Below are 22,725 nucleotides of genomic sequence, written 5' to 3'. Positions count from 1 at the left end.
GAACAAATGGTTTATTTCGGTCTCGATTCAGCTCGTATTTGGGCTTCAGAAAAATCATGTTTGTCAGAACAGAACTGCAGCTCTTCTCTATGTCATTCTATTAATATCCTCATCTCTCCAGTTCCTTTTAGATTTCTCTATCCAAGAACTTCATTTAGCAAGTTCGTCGACCACAGGGTCCCGAGTTTCCAAGTTCTCCGCCATGGAAATAACTGAGGCTGCTACCTTCGCAATCCTAGATCATTCCCATCCTGACGTTGCCGAGAACATTTGACGTGTTTGTGTGACGTTACACGAATAGCAGTAAAGATTTTGACATGAAAATGTCTTATGGCTGGGACACATCCGAAAATTTGTGTAACAAAACGGGACAAAATGAGTGACGTAAGTGACGTCACCTTAGTCGTTACCACAGACTTGGTCGCCAACGATGCTGCGGTTACAGATTAAGTTCCTTTGATGTAAAGTTGCAGTTTCATTATCAAAGACATATTTATGATCATTAACTTTTAGCAAATTAATTCTTCTTCTTCTTCTTCTTTTCCTGCCGCTTTTCCCACACCTGTGGGGTCGCGGGTGCGAAATGCGTCGCACATGTGGATTTGGCCCTGTTTTACGGCCGGATGCCCTTCCTGACGCCAACCCTCTATGGAGGGATGTAAGCACTATTGCGTGTTTCTGTGGTGGTTGGTAGTGTAGTATGTTGTCTGAATATGATGAGGAGAGTGTTGGGACGGACATATACACCCAGTCCCCGAGCCAGAAGAATTAATCAGAAGCGATTAAAATCCCCGACCCGGCCGGGAATCGAACCCGGGACCCTCTGAACCGAAGGCCAGTACGCTGACCATTCAGCCAACGAATCGGACTTTTCGCAAATTAATTATTTCATGAAATTTAATGCAGCAATGGCGTTCCGCGAATTCAAAGTCGTCAACTCCACAAAGACGTAAGGATTTATGCCTTTTCTAAAAGTGAAGCTGCGTGATGTAGTGTAATAGACCACTCTACTGACTAGAGGAGCCAGGTTTGATTTCAGCACGTATGTGGCATATGGAAAAGTGGGTGGACACTGGTCACCCTCCCTAGAGTTAACATTATTTACTGAGTTTCCTTCATTGGAAAGCTGCCCTAAGGCAAAATATGCCCTTAAATATATAATGTTTGCCTCTGTGGTGTAGTGGTTAGTGTGATTAGCTGCCATCCCTGGAGGCCCGGGTTCGATTCCCGGCTCTGCCACGAAAATTTGAAAAGTGGTACGAGGGCTGGAACGGGGTCCACTCAGACTCGGGAGGTCAAATGAGTAGAGGTGGGTTCGATTCCCACCTCAGCCATTCTGGAAGTGGTTTTCCGTGGTTTCCAACTTCTCCTCCAGGCAAATGCCGGGATGGTACATAACTTAAGGCCACGGCCGCTTCCTTCCCTCTTCCTTGTCTATGCCTTCCTATCTTCCCATCCTCCCGCAAGGCCCCTGTTCCGCATAGCAGGTGAGGCCGCCTGGGCGAGTTACTGGTCATTCTCCCCAGTTGTATCCCCAACCCAATGTCTCATGCTCCAGGACACTGCCCTTGAGGCGGTAGAGGTGGGATCCTTCGCTGAGTCCGAGGGAAAAACCAACCCTGGAGGGTAAACAGATTAAGAAGAAGAAGAAGAAATATATAATGATCAAACAAATTCTAATTCAAACAGTTACATGAAACTAATAAGGTAAAGAATTTGAAAGGTTACAGTTAAATGAAGTGCAGTTTCACACTGAAATGCAATAAAAATATCTAAATATTATAAATTCCTGCCTGCTATTCTGTAAAGGAAAATTAACGGGGCCGATGACCTTCGATGTTAGGCCCCTTAAAACAACAAGCATCATCATCATTATCAATATTAACAAACACATTTTCGTCGTTGCGCGAGCAAAACCTTGTATTCCACAATGCTCTTCCTACCTCTTCCATTATTTCCCGTAAGACTGGTCACGCCTCCCAGTCACATATGGATAAGCAGTCCATGAGAACAATTTTCCTTGTGTTCATTTTCCTATGTTTACGTGTAAAGGAAAATTAACATTCCCGTACCGCACTGTAGGAGTATGTATTTGCATGACGTATTTACGCACTCCTATAATGTAGTTAAAGTTCACTTTCTTTTACACATTAGAATACGAAAATAAACACAATTATGTCCGACTCGTTGGCTGAACGGTCAGCGTACCGGCCTTCGGTTCAGAGGGTCCCGGGTTAATTCCAATGGCACGGGGGCTGGGTGTATGTGTTGTATTCATCATCATTTCATCCTCATCACGACGCGCAGTTCACCGACGGGTGTCAAATAGAAAGACCTGCACCTGGCGAGCCGAACCCATCCTGGGATATACCGGCACTAAAAGCCAGACGACATTTCATTTCAACACAATTATAATTGGACTGCATATCCGTATGTGGCTGTAAATTAAGGACTAAGTCTTGAGGAAATTAATGGATAGGAAGCAAACATATCTTCTGAAGTGGTGCAAAATACAAATGTTCTCCCGTTTAAAATGAAGGTATATTCTATAAAGAACTAAGCTGAAAATTACAGTTTTTAATCCATAAATAAGACACCAATGAAATTATTCAACAAAACTTACCTGGTATGGTGTACATTGTCTGCTTCTTTTAACATATATTTAGCACGGAATACGTATTTGGTATCTTCGTTACCTATTTTAACTTACCATTCCCCACTTTTCTCTCTCTTAGTGCTGATATTCTTCTTGTTTCGCCTCTTTAAACATCAAAAGCCTCCAACTCTCATTTCCTCAAGCTCTTAGTTAAAAACCTCAACAAGTAAAGAAGAAAGGAAATTGGTGTGATCAGACAACTCTGATTAAATAACAAACATATCAACCGTTCAAAGTATTATGTATTTTACATAAGAGAACCACAATATTATTATTTTTTCTTCAAATATACATATTACAGTAATGTCCACAATCCTTGTTTCAATCGTGAAGACACTAACAGAGTTTTTTAAATATTTTACAGTACTCTTTTCATTTTTAAACCTCACGTTCATCTTTTGTAACAATGTAAAGTCAAACACTTACAATGTACTAGATATATTTTCCTTTTACACCGTTTCTTCCATATGCGTACAAAAAAGAGCAGTTTATTTATGATCTACAAAACATCGATATCCCCTATACTGCGATGTTCAACACTTGAACTAGGGGTAATATTACTCACTTATAAGTTTGCTTTTAGCACTGTATACAACAGAGAAACGAAACACGTACAGAGAATCCATTTATTTCCTATAATTATTCACTAAGGAATTTTTACACGAAATAAAAGCGTGATTTTACTCTATTTTCGAAGCCATATATTGTAAAATACAGTGCGTTGTTTGTTTGTGAACACTCTCTCATTGAAACACATCAGATTCATACAAATATTGTGTAACATTTTACTGTTTCATGTGAAATGAATGAATTCTGCATTTATATTTTTAAATTAAAATGAAATATTGTAATTAACATATTAAAAACCATGGTTGAAGAGATTGGTCTTATATTCTTCAGAGTAGTAGCCTTATCGAGACTACAACCCTGAGGAAGAGACTAGTGAACCATGGGGCTTGAACTCCGGTATGTGACCATTCATTGATGTTTAGATCACAGTTTGTATTGAAGACTTACGTATACAGATGAATTATACACTAATAATACAAGTTATACAACAATAATTTATATTACAATGCACAACGGGAGATTCGTCTCAGTGTATTTTAGTTCTGCCTGTCACACTGCAGAAAGAAAATTGCTGAGGAGTGGCACAACGCAAAAGAAATGTAAAAAGTGGAAATGGTATACCTTTGTAATGCAGAATGCCGCGAGATCTTGTGTTAACCGTTATTACCACCGTAAATTCTTTCCAGATTATTCAGAAAAAAAGTGTTCTTTAGATACTATCCTTTGATTCATATACTTTAAAATTTATTGCACCGGTTCATTCTTATAATTTATGGTTTCACTGTTTTCTTTTATTTGTTAGCTCTCTCCTTCAACACATTACCATCATTTAACTTCCGTTATTTAAAATGAAGTACAGACAAACAACCAGTCTATTTTACTATTATGACAATTATGTGATAGTGAAGCAACAGATAAGAAGACAAGTACAAATATTTTGATAGAGAGTGCGTGCAAAATATACCCTGTAATACTGTTTCTTTCTCACTGACCAACAAAAATAATAAGTCCAGAAGGAACGAGTCAACATAATCCAGATGTCTGAAGATAGCATTACCGGGCGAGTTGGCCGTGCGCGTAGAGGCGCGCGGCTGTGAGCTTGCATCCGGGAGATAGTAGGTTCGAATCCCACTATCGGCAGCCCTGAAGATGGTTTTCCGTGGTTTCCCATTTTCACACCAGGCAAATGCTGGGGCTGTACCTTAATTAAGGCCACGGCCGCTTCCTTCCAACTCCTAGGCCTTTCCTATCCCATCGTCGCCATAAGACCTATCTGTGTCGGTGCGACGTAAAGCCCCTAGCAAAAAAAAAAAGATAGCATTTGTTACTGTGACGTTAATTGAATGGGCTGGTTCCGAACAGATACTTACAGTATCGTGTGTAATACCTTGTACGTTGTACTATTTCTAAGTTTGGCTAAAATACTGTGTAACATAAACTAACTCGACAGGTACTTGAAACAATAAAACAAATAGGTATTTGGATCCTATTTACTTAATAAATATATTTAATTATTTTAATTACATAGTACTTAAATAATTATCTGTTGTGGATTGTATAAAATTTCATTTTGCTGGATATTTCCGAGTGCATGTATGTAACACATAATCTCACGATATCGTATGTACCATATAAGGCCAGTCAAAACAGAGATTCTTGAATAATAATGTAAAATGTTGTTTGCAATAAAAAGAATGCTTTTGAAAATGTGTAGTTACAAATTATTCTTTAGTGATTCCATATCCTGCGGGATATATTGCACAACATTGATGAACTGGCCAGCTTCAAAATGGTACGAGTATCAATCGAGAAATATTGAAATTTCATGCTTTATAAGTTATTTATTTTCTCTGTACTTACGTACATGGGTGGGGTAATATCCCGTCGGTAATTTGCCGTAAGTTATTATTGGTTTCCTTTCAGGTGTTAATGTCAATATCATGTGTTTATCAAGATTTAAGTTATTGATTCAGAATGTAAAACTAATCGTCCCCGGTATAAAAAGAGGATCCAAAATAACAATTACTGAACGTTATTAGGGTATTTATTCATTAAATTTGCGAAGGATTCTAACCTGTGTGATACATGGCACTAAGAACACGCCTAGTTTCACTTCAGAGCTTTTTATATCCTGACATTTCAGTGCATGTTGCCAAAACTCGATACAGAAATCTTGCTTCTAAGAGCGATAAAAGAGAATCAGGACCTAGCCTTGAAATATATTTTTATATTGATGAATGGAAACTATTTTTATATTCCCTATTGCAATTAAAAGTATAAAACCTGCCGTTCCAACTTAAGTCTCTTTGTAAATATAAATTAATTTTAACACAATAACACACTTCCAATTACCAGGAAAGTTCCTCTGTTCTCCGCTTTATAAGAGACATAGCTTGAAAATAATTAGCTTAAATAATAGATGGAAATATAGAAGGTATTGCTGTGCTAATAGTATAATATCCGTGTCTTAATATTTGTATCCCTGGCTTTGATATAACGGAAAATGCAAAAAGCTAAGGATATAGGCCTATTGAATTGAAACAAGAAATTAAGTGGTTCAACGTATTCAATACAAGTAAATAATAAATGTAGTGTTACATTCTTATTTGGTTAAAAGCGGCACCGGTTTCGACCACCAATCTTTAAATATAGGCCTATGTTCACTACACCACATTAAGACATATTTTATATATTGTTTCTGAAGTAAAAGTCAAACTCAAATTTCAAAATAGAATAATATAGTCCGACGCATTTGTTAATTCCACATATCATTGTAAATGACACGTTTTCATTTTCTGAAATTTTCTGTTAAATTTTGTTCTTTATAAAAGTATTCTTAACCCATGTTAAGTAAAATATACAAAAACTATGAGGAAAATAATTAAATGTAATTTAATGTCACGAATATGCCATAAAATGAAAAACATCCACTTTCAGTATCAGCAAAATGAAATTAATATTAGGCCTATAGCACGATATATCCGTTTAAGCAACATTGTATATTTTGAAATAATGTTTTAGCAAATGCCCAATCTAAGCAAAATACATTTTTATGCACTGGTAAATGGATTCCTGAATATATCATAATTTAATTTCCATTTATATAAACTGACCGGAAAAATTACTATAAGTTATACAATCTACAACAAATAATATAAGAAATTCATTTCCACTTTCACTTTTCAAAACCACCCATTCACATCTGAAATCCACTGAAGTGACGACTTTTTTTGATAGGAAAACTGAGATAGAAAGCAAATGTTGCTTTTGAAATCAAGGATAACTTAAGCAATAAGAATACATATGCATCTGAAACATTCCTAAAAAGCTTCCTCTCTCTCCTTATTTGTTTATTCTTCACGATAATTTGACGAGTTTTGTTATGGAGAGAATTTATGTCTCTCTCTAAGTGTTTATTTTCGCTACAGAATAATAGCGTTCTTTATTTCTATACAATTATTTAGGACGGTAACTTGGAGCCCAGAAACTAAAAAAGACACACTTAACAAAACACTGTTGTCAAAAAATGAACTTTACGTTGTAGATGTTTCTTCTAGTTGATATTCATTTGTTACTAGGTTCATTTGTTCATCTATTTATATATTATATTCACATAACTCGCAACAAGAGGTTCATAAATTTGTTTAATATACATTTATTTGATTGTTTTTTATGTTGAACGAACTGAAAAACTTCTTAATAGCACACACACAAGAGATAGCTGAAGGTGATTTTTGCTACGACGATTTGTTATTATAAAACTGTTGTTTGTTTAATCTTCTGTGAGACATATCTTCGTTAAACCGCTGGCCATACACTGAAAGAGAAGAAGAAACACTTTAAGTTTACATAACACAGCAGACAAATTTAACAGTACGCAATAGAAATTTACTAAAGCTTATTTTATTAATTTGCAAAGCATAATGTGTTTTGTATGATTACTGGAAACTGAGGAAATCAAATGCTGGAAATTTCAAAAGTGAAGCTGACTCATATTATTGAAATTTCTAGAATTCGTAACTTATATAACTTATTGTTAATGATTATTTGAAGTGAGTTCTTTTCAACATATAATTTGCAAGTTTACAGAGCTGTAGCCTCACTTGGAGCTCGACCACTAATCCGTTAGAATATTAGTTGGGTACGGTAACATTATTCAAGCAGAGAACGAGCGCCCAGTAAGCCTATTTGTAACTTAATTCAGTCACATAATTAGTAAATATAATGCCGTCAGGCGAAAAAGATCGAACTTCATGAATTTTTAATGTAGGTACTCTACGGAGAAACATGGTATTTCTCATCAAAATCATTGTGTAACCAAAATCAGTATCAGTTTGCAGTTTCAATTATATACTTATTCAATTTTAAGAAAAACAATTTCTAGACGTAGATGTATTTCATATTGAGTTCACACTTTCAAACAAGGATAGGATTCACTCATTAACCTGTTACTATAAATATATTCGTGACAGATTAGTAGGCTGTATTGACTGGTAATACTTAGGTAAGACAGTAAATACTATCCCAGGTTCCCTCCACCAGTGTATTTCCCACAACCCAGTAGTCTAGGGGAAAATGGAACAGGTAAAAGTTGAACAATTCACCCAAAAGTTATTAAAAGTTAAACTGCAACAGTCACTGCTCAAACAAATAAAGGTGTGTTAAACAACTCTCTAAGGTACCCCAAATGTTCGTGCTTCATACGCCTAGATATACTTCCCCATTTTAATAGATTTAATTTTAGAGTTTGTTTATGTTAGCCTACATCTCTTTATAGGTAGATCTTTGTAGATTTCTTGTAATGTATCATGTACAATGGTTACGATTTGTGAACGTCAAATGTCTACAACGCTATTTCTGTATATTTTATTTGGGGAGGATTTACACATAAAATTGTCTGTCTGAAAAGTGTATATACTTCCATTAGCGAACTCTCAACTATTTCTGATTTTAATATGAATAATCTTCAAAAATCAGATCGTATAGGCTACAGTTTTTCCACAAAACTTCACCGGCTTCTCATGCCAACAACTAATTCTTTCTACACAAGAATTCGTTCCATACTGCGATCGTAGGCATTAAAGTATGTTTAATTTCGATAGCTCTGTGTTCTTGGTTTCCGGCACACTGCCCGCAAGATAAAATGTCGACAACTTGACATCTCTCAAAATCTATAGCAAAAGGAGTGTTTAATAATAAGAAGATTAAGAAAAAGAAGAAGAGTGTCGACCTCCAGATCCGAAGATAGAGGGTTCAAACCCGGAAGAGGTAGTTGGATGTTTGAAGGGCCGAAAAAATCCATTCGATAGTTCATGTGGTACGAGGTCGTCATGCAGAACATATCTGGCGACACATTTGGTGTGTACCCGACAAAATTATTACAACTCAATCATAGACGCCCAAGAGAGATTCGGTGTACTCTGCCATCTAGGAGGCCTAGAGCAAGACGGAACGTCGAAATTGAGACCAGGTACCCAGATGGCGTCTAATTAAAATGTCTGACGACGGTACCTTAGGCCATACGATTATTTATTATTATTATTATTATTATTATTATTATTACTAAAATCTATTGTATTGCGGGCGCGTATTAACAGGCTACGGTTATGGAGCCAAGCTCTACATTCGGGAGACGCGTGGGTTCGAACCCCACCGTGTGCTGTCCTGAGAATAAGTTTGTTTTTTCCTTCTTTTTTCGTTTCCCATTTTCACTTCCAGGCAAATGCCGGAACAATTCCACAGTCTATTCCTTACGGCAGAAAGAAAATGCCATATAATGGCGTATGGCTATTAGAGCCGGGAGATCCCAGGACGGGTTTGGGTCGCCAGGTGGCCGTAGGCGACCTGCGCGTCGTGATGAGGATGAAATGATGAAGACAACACTACACCCAGCCCCCGTACCAGTGAAATGAACCAATGATGGTTAAAACTCCCGACCCTGCAGGGAATCGAACCCGGGACCCCTGTGACCAAAGGCCAACACGCTAACCAAGTAGCCATGGAGCCGGACAAAGGAAGGATGAAACACCGGGACTCTACCGTCAAAATCGGGTGAGTTGGCACGTAAGAAGATTTATTAAAAATTCTGGTTAAATGTCATTTTGAAAAATACCTTCCTAAAGCATAATATGGCCTTCTAATCTTATAAAACAACTCTCCTCTGTCAACGTCTGTTGAATGTAGCTCAGATGCAAAAGGAAATCGAAATAAACGACCTCAAGAAATCACTTGATCTAAAAGGTTGAAAAACATGTTCCATTGAAATCAATCAATTTCAGTAATTCTTCAAAGTGCTTAAATGTACCAATTAACTGGGAAGAATCTAGGCCTCCTTTTTTTTTCTATCGTATAGTCAGGCGGACAGAGCAACAGGTAGATTCTTGTGTCGTTCCACTTAAAGTCAGACACAACTTTCATCGCCAAAGTTAATGAACTGGTCTAGCGAGTACTTTGAGGATGACACGGAATTTAGAGCAATCCACCTCCTCTTCATATAAAATCTGTCACAATATCACTTCCTCTTTAAATTAGAACGCTAGGAAACATAGCCCTGCTTGCAGTGAACTCTAGGTGAATACACCTATACAACCCCCCCCCCCCCCTTACCAAGCGACCGCTGCTCAGCCCGAAGGCCTGCAGAATACGAAGTGTCGTGATGTCAGCACGGCGAATCCTCTCGGCCTACACAAATCATTACTTTTCCTTGATTCACCACGAAGGATGTCCGTTTATTTCCCTGCCAAGTGAGCGCTGGCCTTCTGACCCCAACTTGGCAGTTTAGATCCTGGCTCAGTCCGGTGGTATTTGAAGGTGCTCAAATTGTCAGAATAATGCCTTTTATTGCATTTAATCCCGTAAATCCTCAGTATGACTAAAATGTTTTCCTTCGATACTCCTTCATATGAATTCTCTAGATATACGTAGTATGTTTCAATGACCTCGCGCATACTGAAAATCTGATCCCGACACCCCCTCTATGGTCTGAAACCGACTTACTCTTCAAAATTGATCGCATCCTCCCTTCCAAAAAGCCACTGAATATCTCGCCTGATATACTAATCAGTGGAGTACCTCGATAGCTGTTGCAATCAGATGGTACGTTACAGTCCATACTAATCGTATTATTCTGTGAAGTCATTTTGTCTCTGCCTTCCACCTGTATTTCACAATTTCCGGTCTAATTTCATCTATTCGTGCTGCTTTACGACGATGTGTAATTTCAATAACATCATTGTCCTCCTACCCATGAGGTTGGTTGTTCACGACGTCAACAGAAAGATTTCCTTTTACGTCGGAATGATTTTCAAATTATTTTTCCACCTGTCCAGAGATTTCCTGGGATCTGTTACGAGTTCATCTCATTTACCCAAAACACTATTCATTTCTTTTTTCCCGCCCCTTTCCAAGATTCTTAATTGCTGTCCACATATATGCCCCTGCCGCTTGACTAAGTTTTTCCAGGTTATTACCTAAATCTACTCGTGAATTCTCCGTGGATTCAACATCGTATTTACCGAGCTCGATAGCTGCAGTCGCTTAAGTGCGGTCAGCATCCAGTATTCGGGAGATAGTAGGTTCGAACCCTACTGTCGGCAGCCCTGAAAATGGTTTTCCGTGGTTTCCCATTTTCACACCAGGAAAATGCTGGGGCTGTACCTTAATTAAGGCAACGGCCGCTTCCTTCCCACTCCTAGCCCTTCCCTGTCCCATCGTCGCCATAAGACCTATCTGTGTCGGTGCGACGTAAAGCAACTAGAAAAAAAACCCATCGTATTTGTTTCGCTCTATTTCTTTCATCTACGTAAATTCTCTGTTTGCATCAGTCTTTGTTTGGAGCCATTTCCGATACGCCTTCTTTTTACGATTACAAGCAACTCACACTTCATCATTCCACCAAGATGTTCACTTTTTCCCACCTTTACACACAGTTGTTCCTAGGCATTCCCTTTCTCTTTCAATTAAAACATCCCTGTACGCAAACCATTCTGTTTTTAAATCCTGAATCTGCATACTACCTATATTTTGGAAATTTTCACTAATCATATCCACGCACTTCTGTTAAATTTCGTCGTCCTGAAGATTCTATACCCTTATTTGTCTGCAAAATATTTCTCTTTCCCTATCTTAGGCCTAGAAATACTTAGTTTACTACAGGTCAGATAGTGGTCTGTATCATCGCAAAATCCCTAAATACCGGCACACTCGTAGCAGAATTCATTCAATGTCGGTTAAACGTAGTTAACAACATGTTTACATGCTTCTACTCATTCCTAAACATGCACCTCCCATTATTAAAGTGCAATATTATTATTATTATTATTATTATTATTATTACTATTATTATTTTGTGAGCCTCCGTGGCTCAGACGGCAGCGCGTCGGCCTCTCACCGCTGGATAGCGTGGTTCAAATCCCGGTCATTCCATGTGAGAGTTGTGCTGGACAAAGCGGAGGCGGGACAGGTTTTTCTCCGGGTACTCCGGTTTGCCCTGTCATCTTTCATTCCAGCAACACTCTCCATTCACATTTCGTAGCATCTATCATTCATTCATATATATCACTTTGGGAGTGGCGATCCCATCGTAATAACAGCCTATATATGATTCATTCATTACATCCCTGACCCGGTCACTGACTGGAAAACAGGTTGTAGGTTTTCATTTTTATTATTATTATTATTATTATTATTATTATTATTATTATTATTATTTCCGTCGCTATCATTGTAATAACCGTATTAAACCAACAGCATAATCAGATATTGATGTAATGGCACTAATTTATTAACTTACAGTACTGTACATTAAATTAAACATTGTGCCATACTTTTCCTTAAAATAATATTTTGTTTTAAATTTGATCTCTTGACCGCAACATGTGTTCCCTGTTTATAACACAAGGGTTTGCCTTGACACCATGAACTTCGTATGTCTTAACTGCGTTAATCATGTAAGAGAACCTACATTTATTCCCAGAATTCTTTGTAGGCATGGCCCCCTGTACAATTCTACATAATCAGAGCCTCCTACAAGCATTAAGGCAATTAGAGACGTGCCTTCACGCTGTTTTCATTCCTTTGTTTTTCAACTCCTGTAGCTCCCTTTGGAAATTAGGTCACCTCTTTGTTGCGGACTTGTTTGTATGTCTTAAAATTAATACCTTGTTTTAAAAGAAGGACTTAGCTTGTACATAACAGCTGTGGCAGTTCTGAAAATTGCTTCAGTTATGAAGGGATTTGACCATTGTTGATTTCCCAAATGGTTGTGTGAAGGAGCGTAGGTCATCCATTGTTTCAGTCGTACACGTTTAATCAGAGCCTCCGCACTCCAACAACAAACTGCCAAGACATTTAGGGTGAAATATGAATGTGAAAGTTCATCTTTTAATACATAAATTATCTCTCTTCCTTAACAGTATTCTTATTGTTTCCTTTAAAGAGTCAAGTCTGAACCCGATATTTGAAGGAAAGTGAAAGTGAAATTAAATAACATGGTATGTTCCCGTATATGCTATCGCAGCTGCTGACGTTATGATGAGTGAACGGTTTAATTCTTTTGGAAACTTACATTATGTATCCGTATAAGTCTGTAGGTGGGGCTGCTTTATAGATTTCTCAACGAGATATATAATATATAAAATTATTATAGTTTACGTGATAATCTGAAATTATATGCTTAATTGCGGCCAGTATCCAGTAATCGGGAGATAGTGGGTTCGTGCCCCACTGTCGGCAGCCCTGAAGATGGTTTTCCGTGGTTTCCCATTTTCAAACCAGGCAAATTAAGGCCACGGCCGCTTCCTACCACTTTCTAGACCTTTCCTATCCCATTGTCGCCATAAGACATATCTGTGTCGGTTGCAAACTAGCAACAAAAATAAATTATATTCTTAAACAGAACGAAAGTCTGAAATAAATATATTTTTGACTTTGAAAGTATCTCCGTCGTTGCAGACCATTTTGAGAACAGTGCAATGTTGTGTATTTATAATTGTGCTTATTTGGACTCACTAGTGATCAAGCCGCCTGCTGAATTCGATTCACTTAGTCTTCGAATTGTATTCACTGTATTTAATTGAAGATGCGCTTGTATACATGAAGATTATTATTAATATTATTATGGATAATAATAGTAATAATGTTATTTGCTTTACGCCCCACTAACTAGTTTCACGGGTTTTGTAGACGCCGATATGCCGGAATTTAGTCCCGTAGGGGTTCTTTTAGGTGCCAATGAATCTACTGACACGAGGCTGACGTATTTGAACACCTTCAAATACCACGGGACTGAGTCAGGATCGAACCCGCCAAGTTGGGATCAGAAGGCAGCGCCTCAACCATCTGAGCCATTCAGCCCGGTATTATTATTATTATTATTATTATTATTATTATTATTATTATTATTATTATTATTATTAATAATAATAATAATACATAATTTAGAAAACTAGAAATATGTCACTGATAAAGTTATCTTAAAAATAAGAGAAGACGAAGATATCCACTATACACTTAAACGTATTGCATATTTTTGTTACAAAGCTCTAAAATATGATTATGGTTCAAAATAGGCAAATGAAAATATATTGCTTTTACAATTAATATTTCACTCGACTGTGAAGATCTTAAGTTCTTAATCTTTTTTAACCTCATACGTAGGGGAAAAGATCTATATAGGTCGACGCCCCGAACAAATAGCATTTAAAAAAACTCATACCTTGTGTATAGTAGTCTGGCAAAGCTTCGATTTGTTAAGCTAGGTTCATATTTCTCATCCTCCCCACATGACTTTATTTGAGCATCTCCTGTTTTCGTTCTACACTGACAGTATTAGATTTACAATGCTTATGGAGTCTATCATATTTTAAAAGTTTCATTGCCTTTTCGGTTTCAATATCCGTAGTCGACATTGCTCCATTCTTCCAGAAGGCTTCGAATTGACTTTTCAATTTTTTCTTATGAAGGCCTGATAACTACCAAAACAAAGTAGAACAACAATCACTATCGTATTTTTAATCTAATATTTAATGTACGTTTTATTAAATAAATTACTGTAATGTTTGATAAATATACACAAAATAACACAGTATTCCACTGCTATTGTTGTAGCCTATATCGTCAACTCATGAACGTTTGGGTTTCCATCCATAGTTTCGTTTCCTCATTGCAGTACCTATGGTATGATAGGGTAAAAGTGAGTGGCGAGAAATGAGTCTGATGAACAGGAATGTGCAATGTTTTGTTTTGAATGTTAGCCGGCCTTGAACGAGTGTGTACCGTACAGATTAGTGGGTGTGGCACTATTCGAAGTCATGCAGCTCGTTTTCACATCCACTGCATTTCTCAACTCACCAAAGCCCTCCGGACGCTCTCAAAATAAATATTCAATTATTCTATACCCTGGAAAAGGAACAATCCTAGAAAGATTTTGCACTACTTTTTCAAAAATATATTTACTTTTTCCTAAAATAACGCATATTTAAATTATTGTAAATACATTACGGGAATAAAGGTCTACGCCTTCAAGGGATTATTACATTCGTTACACTGTTTAATGATGGTGTATATAATAAATGAGAGTTGAACTTGATACCTAAGGGCTTCATTTGAGTTATGAACTCGGTATCATCTAGCACTGGGTGAAAGAAATTTCTAATCAGACCACCTGCAGCTGACAAGTGTTCCAAGGGAGGAAATTACGTACAAGGGTACATTAATATATCTATGGATCTTAGCAGGAAATAGAAAATCTATTACCTCTAGATCAATCCATTCTGAAACAAGACGCCACGTCCATGTAGCTCAGTCTTCTTAAATGTGGAAGCCCGTGGCTACTGGCCATCATATTAAACGTGATGTAAAAATGCAAGTTTTGCATTTTTTTAGTCCTATTATGGGAGCTTCCTTTCTTCTTATAATACCATTGCAACAGACAACGTGTACTATATGGGGATGATGCGCACATTGGTTAGACTTCATAAAATAATAATAATAATAATAATAATAATAATAATAATAATAATAATAATAATAATAATAATAGGGCCCAATAATTTTAGTGGTTTTACGTCCTACTGGCTATTTTATGGTTTCTGGAGATGCCGAGGTGTTGGCATTTTGTCCCCCAGGAGTTATGTAAAGAGCCTCTAAATCTACCAACAAGAGGCGGACTTATTTGAGCAGCTTCAAATACCAATGGTCTAATCCAAGATCGAACCTATCAACTTGCGCTCAGAAGGCCAGCACTCAACCAGCTGAGCTACTCAGTCCGACCTCTAGCTCCTAAAAACAAAACAAGAATACACTGATATTAGAAACAGAAATAGTTCCTAATTTCCTTAATACGGAGAGAACTGAGAATGCTAACCAACATCAATGATTTCTAAGCTCGCGAGGATCTAAAATATTGTGGAGTGGGAACCCATAACCGCGTCTCACTCGTGAATGTATCCTCCCTTACCTAATCCTTTTTCTCTTCTGACCTTGACGGTTTTAGGTTAGTAAGGCCTATAGAGTATTTTCTTTTCATGCCTTTTATGACTCTCCTCTCCTTTGGTGACTATTTCTTTGAAATGTCAGGATTCACCCAATCTTTTATATAATAGTGATATGAAGATCTGATAATCCGTTGGAATGACCATTGAAACTCACTACAATGTGATAAATGAGCAAAATTTTCTTGGCATCATTACATAAAATAGATTTTCGTATGTGTTTTCATTTGTTTTTCCATCGGCTGTACGGTGAAACTTCACGGCCGTTTTACACCCCATTCAGTTTATTATATTCGCTGCCTCAAGAAAGGCTTTCAATAAATTTAAAGTTATCTGATGTATCATATACTTCAATTCTTAAAAGAAAGCTCTAGACCAACCACTTCGTTAAGGACGACGATCTTCAGAAGAAAAGAAAAGAAGTCGAAACATTCGTTAATATGCACATAGTTCACAGCTACGGCATTTTCAAAATATGTTTCTACGCTGGCGTTCTTTCTTAGTAAGGAAGAACAAGCTAACATATGAGTCCACTCGTTGACCATGAATGTTTTCAGCTTCTTGATCAGTCGACAGTAATTAGTAATTAGATGTAATATTTTAAATGATGTATACAAAGAAGCAATAATCCCTAACATAGATACAAGCTCGTAATATAACGCAGTCGGTTAAATCTAAAATGCTTGATGTATCAGTCATTTTTTACCTTATTGTTTAAAAATACAATTAAATTAATAGGAATTGATTTGTAAGTTGCACTGTAGTTCATTAACTTCTTAAGATGATCATAACTACAGATCTCCAAGAGTAATGGCGCTGAATGCGATGCTATGATTGAGAATCACGCCTTACAGATCTTCCACCTGACCACTGTGTGGTGCGACCTGGCGCTAATCAGAAGCAATATTTACTACGGGTATGACACCGTAATAGTACCTCTAGAATATAATATACCTCTACTGAGTAATTTTCCGCCTCCTTTTTCCCACTAATGTTACATTGTACGTTGTAAGTGTGAGCGATAATTAACTAGCCCGCTGTGATTAACAGATCACGTTAAGTACCAAGCTGATTCATAGCCCGCGAACTTGTGCCACTATTATTTGATTGTCCTCCAGACTGACATGTAAACAGACATGTATCTAGACATTAACGAGCTCACTGCTGAGTACAATATTGAAACCGCTTCAACGACACATAAATTAGACTAACACTTCCGAAAAAAAAAAAAGAATTCTCGTTTTAGATCATGAATAGTAATTTAATTTGTATGCGTTTTTAAGTTTTTGCTCATCATTGACAATCAGTCGCAAGCGAGTATGATGACTAAAAGATGCGCTTTCAGCTTGCTGATCAACCCAATTCGTGTTCTTCACATTCTACCGCAATGGTGACAGATAAGCATTGAAGAGTTATTTGGGAACTTTCTGTTCTTTTCATGATTTCCCTATGTTTCTCCTAGCGCATCGTTGCGTTGAAATACGATATCTCCGTTCTTCAAACATTGTTATTCCTTGGTGGATGCTACTTCTCCAGATTGGGCGATTCTGAGCGCCCTTTCTTTTCTTTTTTCAGTTGACAGTTGCTAGTGTTGCTAACGTCACTCCAGCTATGACAGGTTTCTAGCGACTATGGGATAGGAAAAGGCTAGGACTGGAAAAGAAGTGACCTGAGCTCAATTAAGGTGTGTGAATGGGAAACTATGAGAAACAATCTTCAGGTCTACAGTTAGTAGGTCTATAGTTCATAGAACTACCTAACAAGCTAACAGCTATAGAGCTCATATCGCGCAACTAACTCCCACTTAAAATATGTTATTTTGCAATTTCCTTGGTTTGCTTTCAGTCCTTCTCCTATACTAAAACAAGGTTCTTCTTCTGGTCCCTAACTGCTCAGGATATTGGCAACCACTGTCTTTCCTGTGCCAGGCTGAGAAGCTCAGACAGTAGAACACTGGCCTTCAGTGCCCAACTTGGCAGGTTCGATCCTGGCTCATTACGGTGTTGAAGGTGCTCAAATACGTCAGCCTCGTGTCAGTAAATTTACTGGCATGTGAAAGAACTCCTGCAAGATAAAATTCCGGCACCTCGACGTCTCCGAAAACCAAAAACGAGTAGTTAGCGGGATGTATAATCAATAAATAAATAAATAAATAAATGTCTTCCGTGTCGACCGTTGCTCGAAATATCTGTGGTTGTTTGTATGTCCAGGTTTTCAGATTTCTTTTATTTTTTTACCAGAAGAGCCTTTTCCTTCCAAACCTTCTCTTTCCTGGAATCTTCCCTTGTAAAGTGGACTGCAGCAGCTAGAATCTGTTTCTGTTCTTTATAATGTAACCGAGTTACTGAAGTTCTCTTATTTTCACGGTGGTCAATACTTCCTTGTCTTTCTCTGCTCCGTAGAATTTAGTTGTTTTCAAATTGTCACTTCACGATGCCCTCAACACTCTCCCGTACAGCCGCATCTCAAAAGCTCCAACTTCTTGCTAACCGATTATGTCACTGTCCACATTTCAACCACCATCAAAAAGAACAAAGAATACATACCAGTAACAGCAAAAATAATCTCACCATTTTTTGGAAAGATCGAGTGCAAAATAAATTTATTACTACCCAAACTTATAAATGATTTCAAAAAAATTGCATAAATTAATGGCAAACATATATATTAGAACTTATAATAATAATAATAATAATAATAATAATAATAATAATAATAATAATAATAATAATAATAATCAAGAATTCTTGTTACGTTAACATCAATAAAGACCTCAAAGGAACGGGCATACGACCAGAAGACGCGCACAAAAGGGACTTTTTCAGAACAATCGTCGTGAATTTTAGGACTTCCCGAGATGAGAAATGGGGACAATTGAAGCAAAGTGGTCAAATGAATGCCGTGCTCCATACAGTACACCGATGAAACGAAAATTGAATACACGCCAGAAATTATAATAAAACATATCGTGATCCCTAGTTGGCCGATAGCGAATAAGTAATAATACTAATAATAATAATAATAATAATAATAATAATAATAATAATAATAATAATAATAATAATAATAATAATAACAACTTGAACTTTAAGGGCTTCCACGATAAGCAAAAGCAGAACAGCGGCTGGACAGAAGAGAGAAGAGAGGCGGCCAAGAGAAAGAATGAAACGTTTTTGGTCTGAAAAAAAACCCGCCTCTGTGGTGTAGTGGTTAGTGTGATTAGCTGCCACCCCCGGAGGTCCGGGTTCGATTCCCGGCTCTGCCACGAAATTTGAAAGGTGGTACGAGGGCTGGAACGGGGTCCACTCAGCCTCGGGAGGTCAACTGAGTAGAGGTGGGTTCGATTCCCACCTCAGCCATCCTGGAGGTGGTTTTCCGTGGTTTCCCACTTCTCCTCCAGGGAAATGCCGGGATGGTACCTAACTTAAGGCCACGGCCGCTTCCTTCCCACTTCCTTGTCTATCCCTTCCAATCTTCCCATCCCCGCACAAGGCCCTTGTTCAGCATAGCAGGTGAGGCCGCCTGGGCGAGGTACTGGTCATCCTCCCCAGTTGTATCCCCAGACCCAGAGTCTGAAGCTCCAGGACACTGCCCTTGAGGCGGTAGAGGTGAGATCCCTCGCTGAGTCCGAGGGAAAAACCGACCCTGGAGGGTAAAAATTTTACGATACGATACCAAAAAAAAAAAAAAAAGGCTTCCAGAAATCCCTTATAGTTACTTGACGTGGTCTCTAATGACCATAAACGAGAATAATAGCAATAATAGCAATAATAATAATAATAATAATAATAATATATTGGTCTCAACTACGCGTCTCTATTTGACATCTAGGCTACATCCTTGTTAATTTCCACTTTCCGTCATTCTCTGCCAAATGACTGAGGAAATGAAACTCTGTTGGGAGATCTATTGTTGTTTTTTATTCTTCTTCTTTTCAGATAGACAGCAAATATTTCACCATACATCTTTTACACGCCGCGTTGTACGAGACGGACTGCCGAATAGACTTTTCACCGCCCTTGAAATATCCGTCTACCTCTGGCGGATTTAAATCCCAAATCTCCTGATTAGCAGGTCGGCACACTCTAGTCTAATTGATCAACAGAGTGAATAATAATAATAATAATAATAATAATAATAATAATAATAATAATAATAATAATAATAATAATAATAATAATAATAATATACAAGCTTCCATCTGTTTTTTTTTTTCCTAATGACTAGAGACATTGTGGCCATTAATCTTTCACATCTGCTGCTCATAGACCACCAATACGGAGTTGCCACATTCAAATACGCTCAAATACCACCAACCTCAGCATATGAGTAGTCCGCAGTTTCAAGAACAACGACTAGCGGACTGTATATCTGAGGTCAGGTTGTTCTTGTTCTTCCTGTGAACCAGAGACAGAGCACCGCACTGATCATTTAGCCAAGAAGCCGGATTCTTGAGATTCTACGATGTTAATTTTTAGTTCCATTTGTTGCTTTTTCCCAAGAGTGTGCCTTAAGAGATTTTGTTAATACCTTGAAGTCACGTATTTCTTTAATAAAGCTATTTAAATGCTTGTATTGCCAACTACAGAACTCCTTTCTTGTCATACCTGTCTTTATTTACTCTAGAAATACGAAGTTTATCTTCAAAAACACTGCGAACAAGCTAGTACTGAGGGTGAAATGAACAGAGCACCTGCGAAGATCAACCATTATTTTCCAGATTACCAGATATTATCAAAAAGTAAGTTCTCAAAAGGAAACCATTATCTAATTTCATCGACTGAGAATGTTAATTAAAGTAATAAAGCTCTTTAGGTTTCTTCAATCGTGAAAATAGCAGCGTTTCGTCCCAGTATGGCAGTGACCTGGCCAGTTGGATTTCCACACCTTTCCAATACGCTACTGCTAGGATATCGTTGAGACACATTCCAAGCCTCCTCTGTAGGACAGTGCAGTGACGGTGCACTAGGGGAGACGTGTACCTCTACTTGCTTGCAGTAGTGTCTCAACGGCGTACAATCTCAATCAATCAATCAATCAATCAATCAATCAATCAATCATTACTGTCTCCATCTTGTCACTCTAGTGCAGCAGATTCCCTATGAAATGATTGTCCAGCTTTTAATCAAATGTTTTCAAAAAAATTGGCGGTCTATCGAGCAACCCTCTTGGTAAATTATTTCAGTTCCTAATTCTTCTTCCTATTCACGAATATCATCCACAATCTATTCTCTTGAATTTCAGCTGTATTTTCATATCCCCGCTGCGCCTGCAATACCGCATACCTGAAAATTCTCTTCCTATTCATTATTTTCCTCAAGACTGGTCACACTTTCCAACCAAATTATGGATATGCAGTCCATCAGGACAATTTTCGTTGTGTTCATTTTCCTATGCGGAAAATGAGCCTTAAGTACATTATACCGTAGGAGTTTCTAAACACGTCACTCAAACATTAATTCCTAGAGTACGGTACGGTAAGTTTCATTTTCCTGTGCACATTAGCATAGAAAAATGATCACAACGAAAATATTTTTCTGATGGACTGCATATCCATATCTAGGCTAGGAGGCGTGATCAGTCCTAAGGAAAATAATGGATAGTAAGAGCATTGTCAAATACGAGGTTTTGTTTCTTCACCGACGATATGGTCTTTCCTACTTCTAAAAACTCCATTCAATTTTATTCGTCTACTGTAGTCATTCCACGCCATCTCTCCATTGGCACCTCAGAACATACCGCTTAAACCAGGGCCTCTCAAACGCCAAAAATCTCACGCGTGCAAATCGAGGCGCAGAGTTCCTGTGCACAGTGCATCGGTCCCACTCAGTTCGGCTCGGACCAACGCTTCGTCTCTGGGCTACTCGACTAAGATCAGCTCAACTCGGCTCGGATTTGGAGCGCTACGGAGCAAGTGAGGAAGAGGGAGACAGGCGGAGCGAGCGAGACAGGTGTGGGGAAAGAGAGAGACAGCGCTATTGCTCCAAATCGTGGAGTGGGGGCCTGTACTCTGGTCAACCAAGCGAAGTCGTCTTTTGCACCGTGCACAGGTGTATGCACCCTGAGAGGCCCTGGCTTAAACGAACAGCTAATCTCCTTACTTCCCATCCCAAAGTCTGCATTATTTTCGCAATATTTTCGTACTCTTTTTGTAGGAACAAGGTACCTTGCACCAACGTCCTGGAAACGTGTGGCATTCCAGCTGACGATCCCACTGACACACTGGGGAAAGTTAATTTCACGATTAAAAAGTCCAAAGAGCTTGAAAGCCTGGTATTAGTTGATTAGTTACATAAAACAGATTCCTTATAAGATGGTACAAGTAAGTGCTTAGTGAATACACACAGGTGCTACCGAAATAGACAGCGGTGAAGAACAATCGGCGTGGTGAACATTAGTGATTGTGTAGAATACGAACCTTCTCCATTGAAATGTATGAGATCTTTGTTTTCCATGAAGTCATCCCATCTTCTCGCGCCATAGTTATCTTGCCAGACTCTATCAAACACAATAAGACACCGTCAGAAACGGCGAGTGACTTTACAGGGAGAAGCAATATAAACAGGACACTTTCGCAGTGATTTAACACAATGCTCAGATTATTCTTCCGTGAATCAAATAACTCACTCATGCGAGGTTTATGTCAGACACGGTGTAAATACTCTGTGCATCCTATTGAACCACCTGAGATAAATTTCATCACTGTGCAAATATCAGATTATTAATGCAGATTATCTGGCTTCATGTGAGCTGAAAGTCATTATATTTGTTGTAATAAAATGTACTGTTAACAAAACTCTATTTTCATAATTATGAGTTAAAATGATTAGCCTTAGGATAATTTGTGATAAATCAAACTAAATACAAAAATAAATACTTGTGACGTCTCCTCTGTAACTCAAGGAAAAATCCACAGGAATCCTGCATCGAACTTCATTTAACTGAATGAAGGGGATATCAGATGAATCATCAGGACTTTCTGAACAGAAGGGCATCTGCTCCTAATCA

General features: G+C 38.0%; 1 protein-coding gene across 1 annotated transcript in view; it reads right to left on the bottom strand.

Moving 5' to 3' along the window:
- Positions 1-4,543: 4,543 nt before the first annotated feature.
- Dll (Distal-less) overlaps positions 4,544-22,725 on the bottom strand; it is a 416,722-nt gene continuing 398,540 nt past the window's right edge. The window contains exons 6-7 of the mRNA XM_067148661.2: positions 22,136-22,215; positions 4,544-7,043 (exon numbers count right to left, since the gene is read on the bottom strand). Coding sequence (XP_067004762.1) covers positions 6,964-7,043; positions 22,136-22,215 — 160 coding nt within the window. The 3' untranslated portion in view covers positions 4,544-6,963. The remainder of the gene's footprint in view (positions 7,044-22,135; positions 22,216-22,725) is intronic.

Source organism: Anabrus simplex, chromosome 5 (assembly GCF_040414725.1).
Source record: "Anabrus simplex isolate iqAnaSimp1 chromosome 5, ASM4041472v1, whole genome shotgun sequence".
Lineage (NCBI taxonomy): Eukaryota > Metazoa > Arthropoda > Insecta > Orthoptera > Tettigoniidae > Anabrus > Anabrus simplex.
The sequence above is the reverse complement of the archived record's forward strand: the minus strand, read 5'-3'. Positions and strand labels throughout refer to the sequence as shown.